At 36.0% G+C, this 24,683-nt stretch overlaps 1 protein-coding gene across 17 annotated transcripts in view; it reads right to left on the bottom strand.

Annotated features, from left to right (window-relative positions):
* Positions 1 to 15,468: 15,468 nt before the first annotated feature.
* nrxn1a (neurexin 1a) overlaps positions 15,469 to 24,683 on the bottom strand; it is a 365,537-nt gene continuing 356,322 nt past the window's right edge. For 12 of the 17 annotated variants that reach the window (XM_049464538.1, XM_049464536.1, XM_049464534.1 and 9 more), the window contains 2 exons: positions 24,540 to 24,621; positions 15,469 to 17,769 (listed from right to left, as the gene is read on the bottom strand). In XM_049464538.1, the coding sequence (XP_049320495.1) occupies positions 17,465 to 17,769; positions 24,540 to 24,621 (387 nt within the window). In that variant the 3' untranslated portion in view covers positions 15,469 to 17,464. The remainder of the gene's footprint in view (positions 17,770 to 24,539; positions 24,622 to 24,683) is intronic. The other 5 variants (XM_049464545.1, XM_049464531.1, XM_049464546.1 and 2 more) reach the window with 1 other exon arrangement.

Here is a 24,683-nt window from a genome sequence, read left to right as displayed (position 1 = left end):
TTTTTAAATGACACAAATATAAGACAATTTGATAAGTGTCTGTGTATTTTGCAGTGTGCAGTTCTAAAATTGGCCACTAGGGGAACTCTGACTATAAAAGAGACAGGAAATGACTGGCTCTTCCTTTTTCCTGACCTGGAAGAACATCCTGCTCAGACCAGCCTGCCAACTATCATTTCTTTGTTTCTTTACTGGATTATTTTTAGTTTTCTGCTGTATCTTTAGGAAAAGTAGACGGTGAGTGCTGATCTGTTTGTTTGTTTTCTGGATTTTGTGAGTTCTCCTGTGTATCTTTGGGTAAAATAGGTGGTGAGGGCTGTTTTTGTTTGACTTTATTTTTTTTGGGTGTTGCTGATGGTAGTTTTGGTATATATGTTTATTTTCAGGTTTATTTAGCTTTTTATTTTATTTTGTCTTATCCAGTGCTTATTCCTGAAGTTGTACTTATCTTTTCTGCAATAAAATCCTCCTGGTTTAAGTTTTCTGTGTCCCTTGTTTGGTCTGGCAGGGTGTTTGTGGAGTAAACCCAGTGTCTATGACTGTGTATGTGATTGGATGTAGAGAAGTATACACAGATACCATTCTGACACCCTATTGGTTTATAATGTGATCACAGACACACTCACACTCCAGCAAGAACATAGCAGATGTCTGTAGTCTAGTATGAAGATGATCCGTGACTAAACAGATTCGAGAGAACTCCAGCTCTGGAAAGTTTCCCAACTAAGTGTTTTTTAGTAGCTTTAATATATATTTACATTCTGCTAAAATACTTTCTTCTTAATGGGCATATATGCAGCAGAAGGGGAGGAGCCTGTTGCATCCCAAATTTATTAACATTAACCTTTTAATAATAGTAGTCATTATGGCTTTTAGTAAAATGTGTTTTGGGGAGGTGGGTAGTACATTTTCAAACTGATTTGACCTAAGCTTTTGTTTGTAATAGCATTTTTTCACTGTTTTTCATTACTTTTACTTTTATACTTAAAGTAGTTTTGAAAGCAGTTCTTTTACACTTTTTACTTAGAGTAATAAGAGTTAATACTTCTTCAACTTCTACAGAAGTATTTTAAACCTTAGTATCTATACTACCTACAGAAGTAGAAGTAGAATAAATATTATACATATAGTTAATAAGAATACTTTTTACACATTTTGCTTGCACACACACACATGAGGGCAATGTAAAGCAGCCTGCTCACCTGATCTTCCTGTTCCTGGACCACGAGAGGAAATACCACCCAGAAAAGAACCTGAACCAGCCACAAATAAATCAATAAATAAATGAAGGGATAGACAGAATAGGAGGGGGGAAGATATGGAAAAAGAAAAAGTATGCACTACAGAGAATTAGACACAGGTAAAGAAAGAAAAGAAAAGTATGTACCGCAGAGAAATGGAGAGAGATACACTTAAAGAAAAAAGAGAAAGAAAGTATGCACTAAAGAGGAAAGTCAAAAGAGAGACAGGCAATTAAAGAAAGATAGTATATACTACAGATGAATGAGATGAAAGACAGGCAGTTAAAGAAAAAAATAAATATAGTGTGTACTACATAGTATGTACTAAGGATGAGAAACACGCAATTAAAGAAAAAAGAAAGATAGTATGTACTACATAGTATTGTAAGTCGCTTTGGACAAAAGCGTCTGCCAAATGTAATGTAATGATATGTAATGTAAAAACATAGTATGTATTAAATATAGTATGTACTACGTAGTATGTATTAAAGATAGTATGTACTATGTAGTATGCACTGCAGAAGAATGACAAGCAATTCAAGAAAAAAGAAAGTATGTACTACGTAGTATGTATTAAAGATAGTATGTACTATGTAGTATGCACTACAAAAGATTGACAGGCAATTAAACAAAAAGAAAGATAGTATGTACTACGTAGTATGTATGAAAGAAAAATGACAGGCAAGTAGTATGTACTACGTAGTATGTACTGCAGAAAAATGACAGGCAATTAATGAAAAAAGAAAGATAGTATGTACTATGTAGCATATATTAAAGACAGTATGTACTACATAGTATGTATTAAAGATAGTATGTACTACGTAGTATGTACTGCAGAAAAATGACAGGCAATTAAAGAAAAAAGAAAGATAGTAAGTACTACGTAGTATGTATTAAAGATAGTATGTACTACGTAGTATGCACTACAAAAGATTGACAGGCAATTAAAGGAAAAAGAAAGATAGCATGTACTACGTAGTATGTATTAAAGATTGTATGTACTACGTAGTATGCACTACAAAAGATTGACAGGCAATTAAAGAAAAAAGAAAGATAGTATGTACTATATAGCATGTATTAAAGACAGTATGTACTACGTAGTATGCACTACAAAAGATTGACAGGCAATTAAACAAAAAAGAAAGATAGTATGTACTACATAGTATGCATTAAAGATAGTATGTACTACATAGTATGTACTGCAGAAAAATGACAGGCAATTAAAGAAAAAAGAAAGATAGTATGTACTACGTAGTATGTATTAAAGATAGTATGTACTACGTAGTATGTACTACTGAAAAATGACAGGCAATTAAAGAAAAAAGAAAGATAGTATGTACTACATAGTATGCATTAAAGATAGTATGTACTATGTAGTATGTACTACAAAAGATTGACAGGCAATTAAAGAAAAAAGAAAGATAGTATGTACTACGTAGTATGTATTAAAGATAGTATGTACTACGTAGTATGCACTACAAAAGATTGACAGGCAATTAAAGAAAAAAGAAAGATAGTATGTACTACATAGTACGCATTAAAGATAGTATGTACTATGTAGTATGTACTACAGAAGAATGACAGGCAATTAAAGAAAAAAGAAAGAAAGTATGTACTACGTAGTATGTATTAAAGATAGTATGTACTACATAGTATGTACTACGGATGAGAGACAGGCAATTAAAGAAAAAAGAAAAATAGTATGTACTACGTAGTATGTATTAAAGATAGTATGTACTACATAGTATGTACTGCAGAAAAATGACAGGCAATTAAAGAAAAAAGAAAGATAGTATGTACTACATAGTATGCATTAAAGATAGTATGTACTATGTAGTATGTACTACAGAAGAATGACAGGCAATTAAAGAAAAAAGAAAGATAGTATGTACTACGTAGTATACACTAAAGATAGTATGTACTACGTAGTATGTACTACGGATGAGAGACAGGCAATTAAAGAAAAAAGAAAAATAGTATGTACTACGTAGTATGTATTAAAGATAGTATGTACTACATAGTATGTACTGCAGAAAAATGACAGGCAATTAAAGAAAAAAGAAAGATAGTATGTACTACATAGTATGCATTAAAGATAGTATGTACTATGTAGTATGTACTACAGAAGAATGACAGGCAATTAACCAAAAAAGAAAGATAGTATGTACTACGTAGTATGTATTAAAGATAGCATGTACTACGTAGTATGCACTACAAAAGATTGACAGGCAATTAAAGAAAAAAGAAAGATAGTATGTACTACGTAGTATGTATTAAAGATAGTATGTACTACATAGTATGTACTGCAGAAAAATGACAGGCAATTAAAGAAAAAAGAAAGATAGTATGTACTACATAGTATGCATTAAAGATAGTATGTACTATGTAGTATGTACTACAGAAGAATGACAGGCAATTAAAGAAAAAAGAAAGATAGTATGTACTACGTAGTATACACTAAAGATAGTATGTACTACGTAGTATGTACTACGGATGAGAGACAGGCAATTAAAGAAAAAAGAAAAATAGTATGTACTACGTAGTATGTATTAAAGATAGTATGTACTACATAGTATGTACTGCAGAAAAATGACAGGCAATTAAAGAAAAAAGAAAGATAGTATGTACTACATAGTATGCATTAAAGATAGTATGTACTATGTAGTATGTACTACAGAAGAATGACAGGCAATTAACCAAAAAAGAAAAATAGTATGTACTACGTAGTATGTATTAAAGATAGCATGTACTACGTAGTATGCACTACAAAAGATTGACAGGCAATTAAAGAAAAAAGAAAGATAGTATGTACTACGTACTATGTATTAAAGATAGTATGTACTACATAGTATGTACTGCAGAAAAATGACAGGCAATTAAAGAAAAAAGAAAGATAGTATGTACTACATAGTATGCATTAAAGATAGTATGTACTATGTAGTATGTACTACAGAAGAATGACAGGCAATTAACCAAAAAAGAAAGATAGTATGTACTACGTAGTATGTATTAAAGATAGCATGTACTACGTAGTATGCACTACAAAAGATTGACAGGCAATTAAAGAAAAAAGAAAGATAGTATGTACTACGTAGTATACATTAAAGATAGTATGTACTATGTACTACAGAAGAATGATAGGCAAATAAAGAAAAAAGAAAGAAAGTATGTACTACGTAGTATGTATTAAAGATAGTATGTACTATGTAGTATGTACTGCAGAAAAATGACAGGCAATTAAAGAAAAAAGAAAGATAGTATGTACTACGTAGTATGAATTAAAGATAGTATGTACTATGTAGTATGTACTACAGAAGAATGGCAATTAAAAAAAGAAAGAAAGTACGTACTACATATGATCGACATGAGAGACAGGCATATAAAGAAAAAAGAAAGAATAAAAGAAGGTAAGAAAAGAATGTATTGCAGAAGAATCGCTAAAAACAGAAAGAAAGCAAAAATGAATGTAATTAAAGTGATATACATAAAAAAATTACAATCATGCATATTTATAGTTTCATAAACTAAGTATTAAATCTGATAGGCATTAATACAGCTTAACGCATGTGCAGTTTTTAAATTCGTACACAATTGTATGCTGTACACTGGTGTTTATCACAATTCATCACATGGGCACATGTTTTTTTGCACTCATGCCATAAACATTCAACAGAAAACATCAAGTTCTCCATCAAAATTAAGTGAATTGTTTTATCTCCCACTTACAAAATGTAAGTACTTGGAGTACAAAAACAACTACATCCATGTAACCGCCCAAAGCAGAGAGATGCTTACTGGTGAGCGTGAGATACTTCATGGTGAACTGTGTAATGACTCAAAAAAAATCATAATTTTCCTTCCACAATTTGCCAACTACAACTACAGAACACTGGAGTTAAAGAAATAAAAGAACACATACAAAAACTATAGAGAAAACATAGAAAGCATGGACAACACATACACCAAATATACACCGCTAAACACACAAACTACAGACACATAAAAATGTTCGTATGTGTGTAAAAAAAAAGCAGAACAGTATAAAAAGCTAAAGCTTTTGATTAAACTGCTCTGAACTTTTACATTATGTCTGTCACACACTTTCAGCATTTATAACACTTGGTGGACAAGAACAAATATATCTTCAAATCACCCCATAGTAGAGAGGTGGCTAATAGAGAGCGTGAGCTACTTCATGGTGAGCATCACCTTTGGACACGCCCACTCAGTGATGGTATAGTTACTTTGAAAAAGTAATCCGATTACTGATTACTGATTACTCCTTTAAAAAGTAACTTAGTTACTTTATGGATTACTTGATTTTAAAAGTAACTAAGTTACTTTACAAGTTACTTTATTAGTTACTTTCAGCAGCTGCAGACACCACCTCCCGCCGCCTTAACATAAACATTATAACCAGTTTTGCCAATACTCCCTTTATTGGAAAATGCATTTTTAACAGCAACAATTTATCTCTATTAAGTTGAACTATTTCCTAAAAAAAATATTTTTTTTTTATGAAAATAAAAATAATAACTTAACATAAATATTTTTTTTTATAAAAAAAAGAAATATGGTCTTTCTTGATTTTACTAAACATAAATACTTGTTTTTATAAAAAATATATAAAATAAAGAAAGTCTTTCTTGACCTGAAATATTTAACACTGTAAAACTGAACATTGAACCTGTTGTTCTCTGCAGGGCAGCAAGGAGTGGTTTTATAAAACAGAACCGTGTATATGGTCTAGACCAGGGATCACATATTTGCAGACTGCGGTCCGGGTCCGGACCCAGACGTTGTCCAATACGGACCCATACCGGCGAAAAACGAAAACGGGCGGAAACTAAAGACACGCCGAGCGCGAGAGAGAGAGACAGGGGAGAAAGCGAGACGCGTGTGATTGGGGAAGAGCGGAGGGGGAATGGGTAAGGGAGCGGTGTGTGTGTGTGTGTCTGTGTGTCTGTGTGTGTGTGTGAGGTGGAGAGAGAGAAAGTAACGCACAGTGACTTAAATAAGTAACTTTAATCTGATTACTGGATTGGAAATAGTAACGCGTTAGATTACTCGTTACTGAAAAAAAGGGTCAGATTAGAGTAACGCGTTACTAAGTAACGCGTTACTGACATCACTGCGCCCACTGTATCACATGCATCACTTTAGGACCCGCCCACTGTTTCACATGCATCACCTTTTGACACGCCCACTTTTTCACATGCATCACCTTTTGACACGCCCGCTGTATCACATGCATCACCTTTTGACACGCCCACTGTATCACATGCATCACCTTTTGACACGCCCACTGTTTCACCTGCATCACCTTTACACCATCAACTCTTTTCACTGTTGGGTAAAGAAAAATAAAGAAAAGAAAGACAGAAAGGAGAGAATAATTGCCACACACCTAAAAAAAAAACAAGAAAACCTTTTTTTGACTATTTCTGAGGTATCTTTATTTTATGTGCATAAAATGTATGCATATATACATACCCACAAACATTAGCTTAACAGCATGAAATGCAATATATGTGCTTATTAGGTCTATGAGACCACTTAGCGTGCATACAGCAACAGATAACCAAGCCCAACTATATCTTCAAGGTTGGCCATAGTAGAGAGGAGGCTACTAGAGAGAGTGAACTACTGCATGGTGAATATCATCTTCTGACACGCCCACTGTATCACAAACATCACCTTCTGACACGCCCGCTGTTTTTAAATACATTATCTTTTGTCACACTCATTGCATTGAACATATTACTTTTCAGCACACTTTCTTTTTTGTATGTATTACTTTTTGACCCATCCACCTTTCCCCAAACATCACCTCTGTATATGCTCACTGTGTTCAATACACTAAATTTTAGCCTACATGTTGTGTTAAACACTTAGCACAGGTGGTTAAATCCATATAGTAAGGAAGAGCACAGCATAGAGGCGGCTACTGGTGATAGCGAGCTACTTCCTGGTAAACTGTGTGATGATACTTTAAATAAAGAAAAAACAAAACTTGCAACATCGCAAATTATAATTTATTACAGTCATACCTTTTTTGACTGTATCATTTTTAGGCTTTTCTTGAAGTGTTACAACTTCAAGGCAAAAATAAAAGTTAACATGAAAGCGTGAAAAGCAACATGTACGTTTTTTTTTATTACAATATGTTGTTCTTTGCTTTCTTTCACTTAGTCTATCCCACCCTAACAGACCTTTCTGCACTAAACAGATGAGATGAAATATAGTTCAAATGCTCACCACAGTAGAAAGGTTGCTGCTAGAAAGAGTGAGCTACTACATGGTGAACATTACTTTTTCCTTAAAAATTACTTTTTGCACTTAAAACGTCTGACAATTCGGAAAAAAAATATAATTTTTAGGTAAAAATATACTATTTAAGGTTACAGGAGCTGTTGTCTTTGCAAATAAAATGTAAAAATTGCTTTGCATGCTTTTTTGTGTTTTTTTTTTTTTTTTTTTGCCAGAATTGACAAAATATGTAAAACTTAGTCTTACCTCCATGGGCATTTTTGGACCATTTTTTCAAAATTTCTTAATTTTATGGAAAATCACTTGTATCTGCTTGAAAAACTATTTATTTTCCTTAAAAATAACTTTTTGCTGTTGAAAATTCTTTTTTTATTTGTTAATGAAAAAAAAAATGGCTACGTAGTACATACTATCTTTCTTTTTTCTTTAATTGCCTGTCATTCTTCTGTAGTACATACTACATAGTACATACTATCTTTAATGCATACTATGTAGTACATACTATCTTTCTTTTTTCTTTAATTGCCTGTCATTTTTCAGTAGTACATACTACGTAGTACATACTATCTTTAATACATACTACGTAGTACATACTATCTTTCTTTTTTCTTTAATTGCCTGTCATTTTTCTGCAGTACATACTATGTAGTACATACTATCTTTAATACATACTACGTAGTACATACTATCTTTCTTTTTTGTTTAATTGCCTGTCATTCTTCTGTAGTACATACTACATAGTACATACTATCTTTAATGCATGCTATATAGTACATACTATCTTTCTTTTTTCTTTAATTGCCTGTCAATCTTTTGTAGTGCATACTACGTAGTACATACTATCTTTAATACATACTACGTAGTACATACTATCTTGCTTTTTTCTTTAATTGCCTGTCAATCTTTTGTAGTGCATACTACGTAGTACATACTACCTTTAATACATACTACGTAGTACATACTATCTTTCTTTTTTCTTTAATTGCCTGTCATTTTTCTGCAGTACATACTATGTAGTACATACTATCTTTAATACATACTACGTAGTACATACTATCTTCAATACATACTATGTAGTACATACTATCTTTCTTTTTTGTTTAATTGCCTGTCAATCTTTTGTAGTGCATACTATGTAGTACATACTGTCTTTAATACATGCTACATAGTACATACTATCTTTCTTTTTTCATTAATTGCCTGTCATTTTTCTGCAGCACATACGTAGTACATACTACTTGCCTGTCATTTTTCTTTAATACATACTACGTAGTACATACTTTCTTTCTTTTATCTTTAATTGCCTGTCATACACTGCTAAACACACAAACTACAGACACATAAAAATGTTCGTATGTGTGTAAAAAAAAGCAGAACAGTATAAAAAGCTAAAGCTTTTGATTAAACTGCTCTGAACTTTTACATTATGTCTGTCACACACTTACAGCATTTATAACACTTGGTGGACAAGAACAAATATATCGTCAAATCACCCCATAGTAGAGAGGTGGCTAATAGAGAGCGTGAGCTACTTCATGGTGAGCATCACCTTTGGACACGCCCACTCAGTGATGGTATAGTTACTTTGAAAAAGTAATCCGATTACTGATTACTGATTACTCCTTTAAAAAGTAACTTAGTTACTTTATGGATTACTTGATTTTAAAAGTAACTAAGTTACTTTACAAGTTACTTTATTAGTTACTTTCAGCAGCTGCAGACACCACCTCCCGCCGCCTTAACATAAACATTATAACCAGTTTTGCCAATACTCCCTTTATTGGAAAATGCATTTTTAACAGCAACAATTTATCTCTATTAAGTTGAACTATTTCCTAAAAAAAATATATATTTTTTATGAAAATAAAAATAATAACTTAACATAAATATTTTTTTTTATAAAAAAAAAAGAAATATGGTCTTTCTTGATTTTACTAAACATAAATACTTGTTTTTATAAAAAATATATAAAATAAAGAAAGTCTTTCTTGACCTGAAATATTTAACACTGTAAAACTGAACATTGAACTTGTTGTTCTCTGCAGGGCAGCAAGGAGTGGTTTTATAAAACAGAACCGTGTATATGGTCTAGACCAGGGATCACATATTTGCAGACTGCGGTCCGGGTCCGGACCCAGACGTTGTCCAATACGGACCCATACCGGCGAAAAACGAAAACGGGCGGAAACTAAAGACACGCCGAGCGCGAGAGAGAGAGACAGGGGAGAAAGCGAGACGCGTGTGATTGGGGAAGAGCGGAGGGGGAATGGGTAAGGGAGCGGTGTGTGTGTGTGTGTGTGTGTGGAGGAGATGAGGTGGAGAGAGATAGAGAGAGTAACGCACAGTGACTTAAATAAGTAACTTTAATCTGATTACTGGATTGGAAATAGTAACGCGTTAGATTACTCGTTACTGAAAAAAAGGGTCAGATTAGAGTAACGCGTTACTAAGTAACGCGTTACTGACATCACTGCGCCCACTGTATCACATGCATCACTTTAGGACCCGCCCACTGTTTCACATGCATCACCTTTTGACACGCCCACTTTTTCACATGCATCACCTTTTGACACGCCCACTGTATCACATGCATCACCTTTTGACACGCCCACTGTATCACATGCATCACCTTTTGACACGCCCACTGTTTCACCTGCATCACCTTTACACCATCAACTCTTTTCACTGTTGGGTAAAGAAAAATAAAGAAAAGAAAGACAGAAAGGAGAGAATAATTGCCACACACCTAAAAAAAAAACAAGAAAACCTTTTTTGACTATTCCTGAGGTATCTTTATTTTATGTGCATAAAATGTATGCATATATACATACCCACAAACATTAGCTTAACAGCATGAAATGCAATATATGTGCTTATTAGGTCTATGAGACCACTTAGCGTGCATACAGCAACAGATAACCAAGCCCAACTATATCTTCAAGGTTGGCCATAGTAGAGAGGAGGCTACTAGAGAGAGTGAACTACTGCATGGTGAATATCATCTTCTGACACGCCCACTGTATCACAAACATCACCTTCTGACACGCCCGCTGTTTTTAAATACATTATCTTTTGTCACACTCATTGCATTGAACATATTACTTTTCAGCACACTTTCTTTTTTTGTATGTATTACTTTTTGACCCATCCACCTTTCCCCAAACATCACCTCTGTATATGCTCACTGTGTTCAATACACTAAATTTTAGCCTACATGTTGTGTTAAACACTTAGCACAGGTGGTTAAATCCATATAGTAAGGAAGAGCACAGCATAGAGGCGGCTACTGGTGATAGTGAGCTACTTCCTGGTAAACTGTGTGATGATACTTTAAATAAAGAAAAAACAAAACTTGTAACATCGCAAATTATAATTTATTACAGTCATACCTTTTTTGACTGTATCATTTTTAGGCTTTTCTTAAAGTGTTACAACTTCAAGGCAAAAATAAAAGTTAACATGAAAGCGTGAAAAGCAACATGTACGTTTTTTTTTTATTATAATATGTTGTTCTTTGCTTTCTTTCACTTAGTCTATCCCACCCTAACAGACCTTTCTGCACTAAACAGATGAGATGAAATATAGTTCAAATGCTCACCACAGTAGAAAGGTTGCTGCTAGAAAGAGTGAGCTACTACATGGTGAACATTACTTTTTCCTTAAAAATTACTTTTTGCACTTAAAACGTCTGACAATTTGGAAAAAAATATAATTTTTAGGTAAAAATATACTATTTAAGGTTACAGGAGCTGTTGTCTTTGCAAATAAAATGTAAAAATTGCTTTGCATGCTTTTTTGTGTGTTTTTTTTTTTTTTGCCAGAATTGACAAAATATGTAAAATTTAGTCTTACCTCCATGAGCATTTTTGGACCATTTTTTCAAAATTTCTTAATTTTATGGAAAATCACTTGCTTGAAAAACTATTTCTTTTCCTTAAAAATAACTTTTTGCTGTTGAAAATTCTTTTTTTATTTGTTAATGAAAAAAAAAATGGCTGAAGCTTTTTTTTTTACAATCCAGCATCCTTTAAATTCCCATAACCTTTCTTACGTGCTATAGACAAGTTTTTACACTATGTTGTGGGAGACCTGTGACATTTTTTATTTCGGTTAATAATGCTAAAATGTCAAATAAGGTAAAATAAAAAAATACTGAGTTCAAATAAATATTTCCCATCCAAACAAAACTAGAAAGTTATTTTTTGTGTTTTTAGCACTTTTCACCAAAACTGCCAAAATACATAAAACTACAGTCTAATATCCAACAGCATTTTTTGACCATTACATACATTCTTACACTCATAACACTTGGAGCATTAGATGCCAACAGGCTACTAGAGAGAGTGAACTACTGCCTGGTTAACATCACCTTCTGACACGCCCACTGCATCACATACATCACCTTCTAAAACACACACTGTTTCAAATACATTACCTTTTTTCATACTTACTGTGTTGAAAACATTGCCTTTGGCATGCTTTATTTGTTGCATGCATAACCATCTGACACGCCCACTGTTTCACAAACATCATCTTCTGACATATGACCTCTGAACTATGAATTTTTGGACCATTATTGAAGTGTCTTAATCTTATTGAAAAAAATCACTTCAAAATCTTTTAGTATTTCCCCCAAAAAAATGTTTATCTTGTGAACTGTGTATGTGGCTTTGTAGATGAAGGCTGCATCTGCTGGCAGTATCTGTAGCTGCATAAACAAAGGTAAAAAAAAATGTATACATTTGCTATAGAATTAATTATGAACACCTGCAAGCTGATCAAATATATAAAATACAGCTCTGGAAAAAATGATGAGAGCACTTCAGTTTCTGAATCAGTTTCTCTGATTTTGCTATTTATAGGTTTATGTTTGAGTAAAATGAACATTACTGTTTTATTCTATAAACTACAGACAACATTTCTCCCAAATTCCAAATAAAATATTGTCATTTAGAGCATTTATTTGCAGAAAATGAGAAATGGCTGAAATAACGAAAAAGATGAAGCGCTTTCAGATCTCAAATAATGCATAGAAAACAAGTTCATATTCAGAAAGTTTGGTGGAAAAATCCTGGTTTTTAATCACAGTTTTTATGCTTCTTGGCATCATGTTCTCCTCCACCAGTCTTGCACACTGCTTTTGGATAACGTTATGCCTTTACTCCTGGTGCAAAAAAACAAGCAGTTCAGCTTTATCCAGAGGTAAAATAAAAAAAAAAAACCTCATCAAGTGGTCTCTTATTTTTTGTTCCAGAGCTGTATATCTGCACTTTTTGAGGTGTGTGTGTATATATAGTGTATTATGTACTTTACTGTGTATACACATGCACACAACTATTATAGCACAGCTTACATAGCAAAACTACTCGTTTCACATCTGTAGTTCGTTTCTCTGGTCTGAATCAGTTGATGAGTTCGTTTACTTGGAGTGTTTTCTTGCTCTGTTCGGTCGGGTTTCACACAGGCATAAACGTAAACGCACCAAAATGCGCACCAATAAACCACGCGAGCAGCCTGTGTCCTCTGATTGCTCAGAGCTGTCTGACACGGGAGTATGTTAAATATAAATATACAAAAAAAGTAAATACAGCGAGAAGATTTTGTGTTCCAGCGCAAATATCTGTGCTTTAACACTGAACGCTGAAACGCTGCACTTTCAAACACAGTGTTTCTACGTGCAGCACAGATTTATACATAATAAACAGAGTCACGCGGCTGTGAGCAGTGAATGCAGCGCAGACGGCGCGTGCACGGACACAGTGTTTGTTCACAGCTGTGGTAATTTAGCATTATCTGGCTAATATATCAATTTAAACTGTGCTTGCTTTATCAGCAGTTTAACTCAAATAAATGGCTTATATTTAATAGCTGGATCCGATAGAGACCGGATCACGTTCTCACCACAAGTAAACTGCTCCAGAGTTCGTTTGGTACCGGACCGAGACCACCTCCTCTAGCTGGTCTCGGTCCGGTTCTTTTGATCCGCACCCGAGTGCGATTACTGTTTTCACACCTGCTCAATCAAACCGCACTAAAGTTACTAACGGACCAGAGTTAGTTTTAACCCGACCAAATAGTGCTGGTGTGAAAGCGGCCTTAAAAACAACTTCAGGTGGATTGTGGATTGTGCAGGTAGGATAAGAAACGTGGCACACTTCTACAGCGTGTAAGAGTGAGAGTTAGTTATGAGATTTAATTCACTTTTCAACATAAATCTACCACCTTCTGAACTCAGCAGTAAGCCGCTACTATATCGCCAAGCTCTGTAAAAAAAGTGAATTATGGGAGGAAGTTGGGGCCAAACTTAAAATGATTAATTTGCTCATTAAGGTTTGCAGATTAATCACATGGCTTTACACGTTAACGTTGACGGCACTAGTTGTAATACACAGTCCATTAACCTTTATTGGGAATTTGATCCCAGCACCCCTGTATGGAGGCAGATATTCTCTGAAAAGGCCATCTTCAGACCTCCATCCCTCCCTCAGCTGAAAGTCTGCTGAAATGAGGCCTGACGAACAGTCTACGGCTGCTGTGAATAATTCATGAAGCATATAAATCGCAGCGTATTCCTCCCTAAAGGGGTAGTTATTTTACGGCAGTTGTTCCCAGGCCTCCTCCTGTGTGGAAAATGAAAGACCTGCAGGTCCAGCGCCGTGACCACATGAGAGAGAGAGAGAGAGAGAGAGAGAGAAAGCACCACTGTTCTCTCGTTCAGCCATGTATGAGGTAAGCATGATGTTCATTATCGTTCAGGATCAATGGCCTCCCTCAGTATGGAGACACAGTATGAAGACGTTTAGCACAGAATGAGATCTGAAATATCATGAGCTTTAAATAACAAAATGATTCAAATTCAGTCTGGAACATTTTCTCAAATCTACAGCAATTTACACAGACTTTCCATCCATCTGGCACCAACTATCAGACCTCCCTTGAACTCAAACACTCATGTTCAACATTCAGGTTGTCTTTCCATGGGTATTGTGGCCAGTGTTCAGCTCCACTCACAAGATAGCACCTCACAACTTATACAGATGTGGGCAGCAGAGCTCTTGTAAGAGCTCTGTATATATATATATATATATATATATATATATATATATATATACAGAGCTCTTACAATCAAGGTAAGATGGTTGTTTAAACAAAAAAAAATTCTCGCACTATAAGGCGCACCATATTATAAGTGCAAATTATGCGACACTAGTAAGGAACAGGAGTGTCATCATTTTCGTCGTTTTCCTACTAATTCAGCAAAGCTATGCTAAGTAAGCTAAGCTAAGTAACCATTTATTTATAGTAAGCTTTATTTTACAGATTTCCACTAAGGCTGGGTGCAGCAGCTTTAGCAGCATTAGCAGCTAACCACTACCGCTAGCCATGGTTAGCGGCTAATGCTGCCCGACAGCGCTACTAGCCAGTGGTTCATTCCACATAGCTTGTTTTAACATGTTAAATATGCAGGCAACAGGCTGATAATACTCACCCCTAAACAGGGAAAGAGCTAGTGCTTAGCACTATTAGTGGCTAATGCTAATGCTGTTCCAGCAGTGCTAGCCAGGGTTAGCAGCAGGCTACAGGCTGATAATACTCACCTCTGAACAGTGAAAGAGCTAGCGCTTAGAGCGGTTAGCGGCTAATGCTGATGCTAATGCTGCTGGAGAACTAAACTGAATAAGGCACACTGATGATTTTTGGGACAATTATAGGATTTTAATGAGAAGTATAGTAATGGATTTAGAAAAAAAACTATTGGTTCATTCCCCTTTGATTTCTGTTTCAATTTAAAGAACAAGCACCTGATTTACTTTATTGGAAAGAGTAAAAAAAAACTAAGCAAATATTGAGGTTCTACAAGGTTTTGCATAAAATAAAAGTGACCATATTCAGTAAGTTTTTTTTTGGCATGTTTTCAGACAAAATGAGTTACCATGAAAAATAAAGAACAAATACCTTCAAGTATTAATTAATATTTTATTTAGTCATTTGATTTTTCAAAACTATTTTTTTTTCATAATAAATCTTCACTTTGAGGTCATCAAAGAATTTTCACAATAAAAACAAAAGAATCATAGAAAAATTGTACACAAATAAAAAACACAAAAAACAAAAATCAAAAGGTTTTATTCTGAAGGTTCTGTATTTTGTACCTCTTGTACATTCGGTGGAGTACAAGATAGCAAAGAGGAGTGTGTTCACAAACAATACGCTTTAATTTCTGGCGTCTCCGAGATTGGCGTCTTCCAGTCGTGATGTTCCGATACATATATACTGTATTTTGGGATCCAGTTCATTGTCTTTTGTTCGGTTTACTTATTTATTCGTTTATTTTTTTGTTATCTCTTTTCATATTTTTTTTGTTGTAGGTGTTATGGTGCCATTGTTTATTAGAGCCTTGTCCTATTGACCATGCATAATTAGTTTGGTCACAGAAAAGAGCAAAAGGATATTGCTTCAACAATTCATGAACGATTCGTATTGTAATTCATATAATTTTTAAAAGCTTCCCCTGTGGTGATTTGGTTTGGTTTGCTTTGCTTTCCCAAACCCAAACTTTTTGATCTTGTTCTTGTTCATCTCTGTATGTCGACACACAAGAAAAAATTGCAAAGGAAATCAAAGTACAATGGCGTAAATAAACGATAGACATTGAAGATGCACGTAAAAGGAGGAAAATGAAAAATACAGGAACCCAAATGTTTATAGCTAATGGCAGAAACGGTTCTATCGCTAGAGCAACACATTAACATTTATTTTTTTTCTGTTTTTAGTCGTTTTCCCGTCGGATTTTACTAGAAAATGTTTGAAGAGCAGGTATACTGTAGTTGGCATCATCTATATAACAGGCTATAAAACACCACTTCAGCCACAGTCCAGAGAGCACACATAGATAGTCTTTGCACCGTATATAAACATATGTAATAAGATACTTCACGTGCATGGAGTTTTTCTCAAACTATCCCAAACGGCCCCGTTTTTTTACGCTTTTACCATTCTTTACCGTTCGTTCTTAAGCATCACCAGCATCACCACTGTCGTCGTCATCGTCGCCGTCATCGTCGCCGTCAGCGTCAGCGTCGTGACGGGATGTACGACATACGAACAAAAGAAAACGACCGTAGATTTACACTTGGATTGTTAATAAGGCCTCCATTGTCCTCTATGACACCAAGGCATTGGTCCTCCATATTTGTTTGACTTTTTGTTTGAGTTTTAGATTAAAAGTTTGGATCCTTTACTGTTGTAGTTTTTTTTTTTTCGTTTTCCCCCTCATGGTCTTCACACTGTCACCTTGTCACCTTGTATACGTCTCCAACTGGCCAACACTGCCGTTAGAAAAGGGGGCGGGGTCAGGGGGGCGAATACTTTGGCTGATTTAACAATCATACAGTAGAGTAGGTAGCTTCTCATAGTGATAAGTCTCTTTTTCATAAGGTCCTTTTCATCTCTTTTATAGTGAACGTCTCTGTACTTTGTTTTTCGTACTTTGTACTGGTCCAGATGTTCGTGTTGAGTTTTTTTCTGAAAGATGATGAAGAGGAGGAACTGGATGTCCGGCGACACACACACACACAGGCAACATAATATGAAACACAATAGAAGCTCAGCAGTTCTGAGCAGTGAGTGGCCTTGTCTTTGAGTGCTTCACCCTCAAAAACGCATCAAGGGTTTCATTCATTGGCTCCGTTCTTTTCCCCAAGGATTGACTCTGAAGTCACACACACATACTCTCTTTGCCCCGAACTCCTTGTGTACACACTTCCGGCTTTTGTATAGTTCTCGTGTGCTTGAGTATAAAGTATATTTTCTTATTGTTAGTAACAGTATATTTGGTCTCAGTTAAAACTGAGGCCGTGTTTTTTTTCTCTTAATTACTATACACAGGTTGGCATCTCCTCCCCCTTTGCCCCGTAAGTGTCTGAACACAGGGAGGGAGAATGTCTGTGGGATCAGACGTAGTACTCTTTGTCCTTGTTCTTTTTATTCTTGCTGGAGATCTTGGCCACACCGATGGGCTTCTCTTTGACGGCGGCGCCGTTGGGCTGCGTGGCCGAGTTGCTGATGTAGTTGCGACTCTCGTCTACGTGGTACGAGCCCTCGTCGCGGTTGCGGTACTTGTACATGGCGTAGAGCAGGATGAGGATGCAGAGGGCGGCGGCTGCTACGATGCCCACCACCATGCCCGTGGTGCTGCTGGACTCCCGGATCACCTCTGGGCTCGGGTAGCCCTTCGTCTCGGTCAGAGGAGGGTGTGCTGTTGTGTGATAGAAATAGAGAAAGAAAGAGAGCCATCAGTCTAGCTGCAGTCTTTCTAGCAATGCAAATCCACTAAAGCATGGCTGTAATCTCCCTCATTGATCAGTCTAACATGTTCCCCAGCCTGCTAATGAGCAATCAGGTCAAATATCTACTGTGCGCACTCTTATTATTAAAACCTTAATTTAATGCATGTTTAAGTAATGCATACACACTCACATACAGCTATGGAAAAAAAAAGATAAGAGACCACTTAAAATGATGAGTTTCTTTCATTTTACCAAATTGAAAACCTCTGCAATATAATCAAGAAAAAGATGGATGATCACAAGACATCAAACCAAGCTGAACTGCTTGAATGGCCAATGGTGCTATCTCGGACTCCGGCTGCTGATGGCAAGCAGCATGATCAGGAATGGAAACTCTTGATCCTCACTTAGTGCTTTTCCAGTGATGTAAAATGGGCCATCTGGTTAGTTAACCTAAATTTGAACCATTCGCCACGATCGTTCACAGCGAAACGGAAAAATACTAGGTTCTTGAGTGTATAATGCAACTTTTGATAGTTCCACTAAAACTGGTGGAAACACAGGCTGGTTCACTGAAAAGCACCACGGTTCTCATAAGCCTGAATGGAACTGGTTCAAGAATTCAAGAGTTGTTTTGGTGGAAAAGCGCTACAACAGTGTTGATCTTATAATAGTTACAGTGCCATATTCTGCTGGACCACTTGAAAATATCTCTAAATATTCTTACACTGTAAAAAAAAAATATCATTGGCTCAACTTAACTCAGTCAAGTCAACATTTGGCTTTGACTCAGTTAGTTAGTTTATTCAACTTAACTAAGTCAAAGCTAGATGATAACTTGAATTAGTATTCTCAACATATTTAGCATATTTTTAAAAAACTGCCAATACTGAAAACATAATACTGGAGCAGCATAAAAGTGAACTCTGTAGCTCTAAACCAACATACTGTGCTTGACCACTATGAACACAGAATAAAGGTAACTTGCTCTTACAGCCTACAACACTGAAGTCTGGCAATCAACACATATACTATACTAATGCATGCCTAGGATAAAGTAGCTTTGGTCAACAGACAACACAAAGATGGTAAGTAAGGGAAAGGCCACACCCAATATGCAAATATATGGTGCCTGGAGCCTTATGGGAAAGCTGTATGAACCAACACTGTGAGAAAGCATTGACGTGTAGTTACTAAAAGTTGGTTCAAATCACATTTTTTTTATTGGCTCAACCAGCATTTTTACGTTTTCAGGTTGAAGTTCTCTGAACTTATTTTATTGAGTTGTACTGGCTGGTAAGTTAACTCATCTTGATAATATAAGTTCTCCTGACTATAACACAAAACATTTATTGGAACTTATTGGATATACACTATTAGAATCATCACAATATCTGTGACATAAAATAGTCTTAAATAACAATAATTACAGTTGTTTATCGCTATTTTTTCTAGAACAATACATCGTCCAAAATTAGTTCCATTCCAACTTAAACTATATAGAAATTACAGAATGTTACAGAACTGCAGCAGACCATTGCAGTTAGCCAGAACTTGTTTTTGAAGGGGTTGAAACCTACAGGAACTGCTGAACAGGCTGAAAAAGGAGGAAAGGAGGGTAACGAGACTGAGTATACGAAGAATCGATATCCCCTCAGGAAGCGGATTTGACTGCTCGCAGCAGTTTGACTTTAGATTGATAACTCCCAGCGTAACAGCTCAGGAAATCCATGATAACAATAGCAACCCATCACATCTGTAACACTTAATGTACCCGCCAGCCAAACGGCCTCTGGGCATCATTCAGCCTCAATTCTACAGCCTTAACACAATCTACTCATCATATTACATCTAACCAAGCATAAAGCGCATGCTTTTACGGGCTGATACACTTAACACAGAGTGGACAAACTGGATACAACACCTTCGTTCCTGTACCTTTCTACACTGATCTTCCAGCATCTTACTTACTTACAGGACTGTAGTCCTGTATCTGTTTCTTTGCATACTTTAATTTATTAATATCCTCCTTTCATCCTGTTCTTCAAAGATCAGGACCCCACATGAGAGAAAACCACCACAGAGCCCCAAGAGTGTCCTGTGGGCAGCGTCCTGTAACCACTGATTAAGAACTAGAGGATGATCAACCCAGTACACTTTGCAGATTCAGAGCTTCTGTCTCTGACTTTACTTTATCTACAAGGTGGAGTAATGTTTAAAAACTCCAGCAGCACTGCTGCAGTTTTGACCGATTAGCCGTCACTCAACATATAGTGCATCCCTTAAACAGTATGTTATCAACTTATTGTGCAACATGTGGGCTATAAAGTGCATTAATACTTAAACTGATCAAATTGGACACGCCATGTCTCTTTTTTTCACCTGCTGTGACCAGTGGGTGAACTTCATTTGTGACCAGTGGGTGAACTTCAACAATGGACCGATTAGCCTTCCCACAACATATAGTGCATCACTTAAACAGTGTGTTATCAAATTATTCTGCAATATATGGACATGGTTTTAATATCGTTTTGCTGACCTAAATAAAGCACATTTTTTCTTTGTATATTTTAAACTTTCTTATCCTTTTTTCACTTTGTTCTTTAATAATCAGGATCCCACAGGTGAGAAACCACCACAGAGCTCCTACAGTGTCCTGTGAGCAGCTTCCTGTAACCACTATTGAAGGACTAGAGGATGACCAACAAAGTAAACTGTGCAGCAACAGATTCACAGATTCAGAGCTTCTATCTCTGACTTTACTTTACCTACAAGGTAGAGTAGTGTTTAAAAACTCTAGCAGCACTGCTGCTGTATCTAATCCACTTGCAACAATCAGCTTTATTTCTGTTGTTTTGCCTGCCACAATAAGTATGTTATCAACTTATTGTGCAATATATGGACATGGCTTTAATATTGTTTTAATGACCTAAATAAAGCATTTTTTTTATATGTACTTTGTACTTTATTGCCCTCCTTTCACCCTGTTCTTCAGCGATCAGGACCCCACAGGAGAGACCACCACAGATGAAGGACTAGAGGATGACCAACACTGTAAACTGTGCAGCAACAGATTCAGAGCTTCTGTCTCTGACTTTACTTTATCTACAAGTTGGAGCACACTATGATTAAAACAGTGTTTAAAAACTCCATCAGCACTGCTGCTATGTATGATCCACTTGCAACAATCAGCTTTAATTCTATTGTTTCATCAAATCCATCAACCGTTTAGCCTTTCTACAACATACAGAGCATCCCTTAAACAAAGCCAGCCACCATAAGTGTGTTATCAACTTATTGTGCAATACAGTATCTGGACACGGCTTTATTATTATTGTTTTTCTAACCTCAATAAAGCCCATTTATGTACATCTTCCAAAGGAGAGTCCCAACAAAGCCCCAACAGTGTCCTGTGGGCAGCTTCCTGTAAACACTATTGAAGGAATAGAATATGACCAACACTGTAAACTGTGCAGCAACAGATTCAGAGCTTCTGTCTCTGACATTACTTTATCTCCTACTGTAGGTAAGAGTGAAGGACAGTAAGTACAGAACACAATGTTTAAAAACTCCAGCAGCACTGCTGCTATGTCTAATCCACTTGCAACAATCAGCTTTAATTTTACTTTTTCTTTAAATCCGTCAACCGATTAGCTTTCCCACAACATACAGTGCATCCCTCAAACAAAGCCTGCCTGCATAACACCATACGTATGTTTTCAACTTATTGAGAAATATATGGGCATGGTTTTATATTGCTTTGTTGACCCCAATAAAGCCCATTTTTATGTGCATCTCCCAAAGGAGAGTCCCAACAGAGCCCCAACACTGTCCTGTGAGTAGCTTCCTGTAGTCACTGATGAAGTTCTAGAGGATGACCAACACTGTAGACTGTGCAGCAACAGATTCAGAGCTTCTATCTCTGACTTTACTTTGTCTACAAGGTGAAGCAGCTACTGTAGGTAGGAATGTCTATAATAGAGTGAAGGACAGTGAGAGATAAAACACAGTGTTTAAAAACTCCAGCATCACTGCTGCAGTGTCTGATCCACTTCAATCAGCTTTAATTCTAGTGTTTTATCAAATCTTTTGACTGATTAGCCGTCCCACAACATATAGTGCATCCCTTAAACAGTGTGTTATCAACTTATTGTGCAACATGTGGACTATAAAGTGCATTAATGCTTAAATGCTCAAACTGATCAAAATTGGACACGCCATGTCTCTTTTTTTTCACCTGCTGTGACCAGTGGGTGAACTTCATTTTGGAACTGTTTATTTCAGAGTGGAGACATTTGGAGTTATCAGTTTGCTGATTTATTCCGCTTTAAGTCTCAGTGAGAGGAGGGGAGCAGCTCGGGCTTCTGCATGGCCGCGGGCAGGACATAAAACCCAGGGTGAAATGACACCTGAAACAAGCAATCTAAAGCCCCTTCACTGACGCCGAGTCAACTGTAGCCTGCAGGTGCGGAAAATGAGATGATGATAAATGCGGATGAGGAACAGAGCGGGCGTTCAGCAGCCCACACGTTGGTTAATAGAGCGATCGCATCGGCGTGCGGAACAGGAATGGCACTCAATAATACCGTTCCTGCCAACATTATTGGTTATTGCATTATAAGCCTCTTTTTTGGCTTTTTCCCCCCTCTCCCGCATTGTTCTGTAGTCTAGTCTGCAGTAATGTTCCGCGATTGGCCGTTCTCCTAAAATCTGTGATTAAAATCTGGAAATGCCTCTCGCCTTAGGAGGAGATTTTCATTATTTCGCAGGCGTGCTTACAGAGCCGCTGTAAATGGGTGTACTGCATGGGTCACCAGCAGCCTGCAAGGAGCTGGCTGGAGGAAGCTGGTCTCGGTTAACCTTTGTTTTTTTAATTCCTTGTCGAAAGCGGATTGTGCAGTTGAGTGTGTGAGCATGAGGCCGTGCCGCTGGGAGATATGGGAAAAGGTGCTCGTACCAGGCAGTCGTGCTCACTGGCCTTTTCCACATCTCTATTCTCCACATCAAAAACAATCAGCTTCACCTCACAACAACACGACCACATATACAGTGTGTACACACACACAAATATATATATATATATATATATATATATATATATATATATATATATATACACATACCAGTCAAAACTTTGGACACACCTTCTCATTTAATGCTTTATTTTCATGACTATTTACATTGTAGATTCTCACTGAAGGCATCAAAACTATGAATGAACACATGTGGACTCCACAGTCACCGGACCTGAACCCAATCCAGATGGTTTGGGGTGAGCTGGACCACAGAGTGAAGAAGGCAAAGTGCTAAACAAAGTGCTAAACACTATATTGTGATATTTAGGAATTTTCTGAAAAGTTTTAGAAATCAGTTTCTTTGATTTTGCTATTTATAGTAAATGTTAGAGTAAAATGAACATTGTTGTTTTATTCTGTTCTATTTCTCACAAATTAAAAATAAAAATATTGTCATTTAGAGGATTTATTTGCAGAAAATGAGAAATGGTTCAAATAATGCAAAGAAAACAAGTTCATATTCATAAAGATTTAAAAGTTTAGAAATCAATATTTGGTGGAATAAACCTGGTTTTTAATCACAATTTTCATGCATCTTTGCATCATGTTCTCCTCCACCAGTCTTACACACTGCTTTTGGATAACTATATGCCACTCCAGGTGCACAAATTAAAGCAGTTCAGTTTGGTTGGATGGCTTGTGATCATCCATCTTCCTCTTAATTATATTCCAGAGGTTTTTAATTTGGTAAAATCAAAGAAACTCATGATTTTTAAGTGGTATCTTATTTTTTTCCAGAGCTGAATATATACAATATGAAACATAACAGTTGGTAGCATCTTTCACTAACGCATGCTTTTTACATTGTATTCACTATCTAGTCAGTGAAATGTAATGTCAGTGTGTAAGTGTGTGAATATGTCTCAGTTTGTCTCTACTCAGATTAAACAGGTCAGGCGTGTTAAATAAAGCTATTTAAATGGCAGTGAATTCAGTGAAAGTGGTTATTTCTTCCTGAATTCATAATTTTTTTATCAGCCTGTCTCCCCTCCTCTTACCCAGCCTTGCTAAGACCATTTACCAGTCAAACGCCTGACTAATTCATGAGTCAAACACACTTAGTCAAATGTCAAATCACTGCAGCACATTGCCGAAGGGGTTTTGGAATGAAATGATCGATGATTAAGCAATTTTTACATCTTATTTTTGCTTAAAAAAAGGTAGAAATGAAATACTGTTAAATAAAATGGTTCACTTTATAATAAGTGCCTCTAATAACTGTGTAGTTATACATTGACAATCCATGTAAAAACAGTGTGACTACTGGTGAAGTACACAAGGTTATAGCTAAATTACATTTGTACAATTTCATAGTGAAATCTAAATAATAATATATGTAATTACAATCTAATTACAAGAGCTCTTAAAGAAATTTTAATTTATACACAACTTTAAACTATTGCACTGGAAAAATTACATATCTTAGTCAATTCATCCTATTACACATCTGTAATAAATCTGTAACAATGCATACTTCACCAGTAATTACACTGTTATTACATGGATTATAAATGTGTAACTAAATAGTTGTTAGAGACACTTTTTCTTAAGTGGGACCAAACAAAAAAAGAGATAAAAGTGCAGCTTTAAAAAGAAATAAAGAAGAAATATGAAGTAAAATAAAGGCACATGGACAGCAGTAATAAAAAAGAAAGATGACTAACCTAACCCACCTGAGGTTGGGTCACATGGGTCAATGTCCTCATCATCACTGGGACATTCAGCGGAGGCTACCAACAGATCATCCTGCAGTACAGAGAGAAAGAGAGAGAGAAAAAGAAAGAGAAAAAAAGACAAAAGAGACATTA

This window comes from Astyanax mexicanus, chromosome 15 (genome assembly GCF_023375975.1).
Source record: "Astyanax mexicanus isolate ESR-SI-001 chromosome 15, AstMex3_surface, whole genome shotgun sequence".
Taxonomy (NCBI): Eukaryota; Metazoa; Chordata; class Actinopteri; order Characiformes; family Acestrorhamphidae; genus Astyanax; species Astyanax mexicanus.
This window is presented reverse-complemented; position numbering and strand designations above follow the sequence as displayed.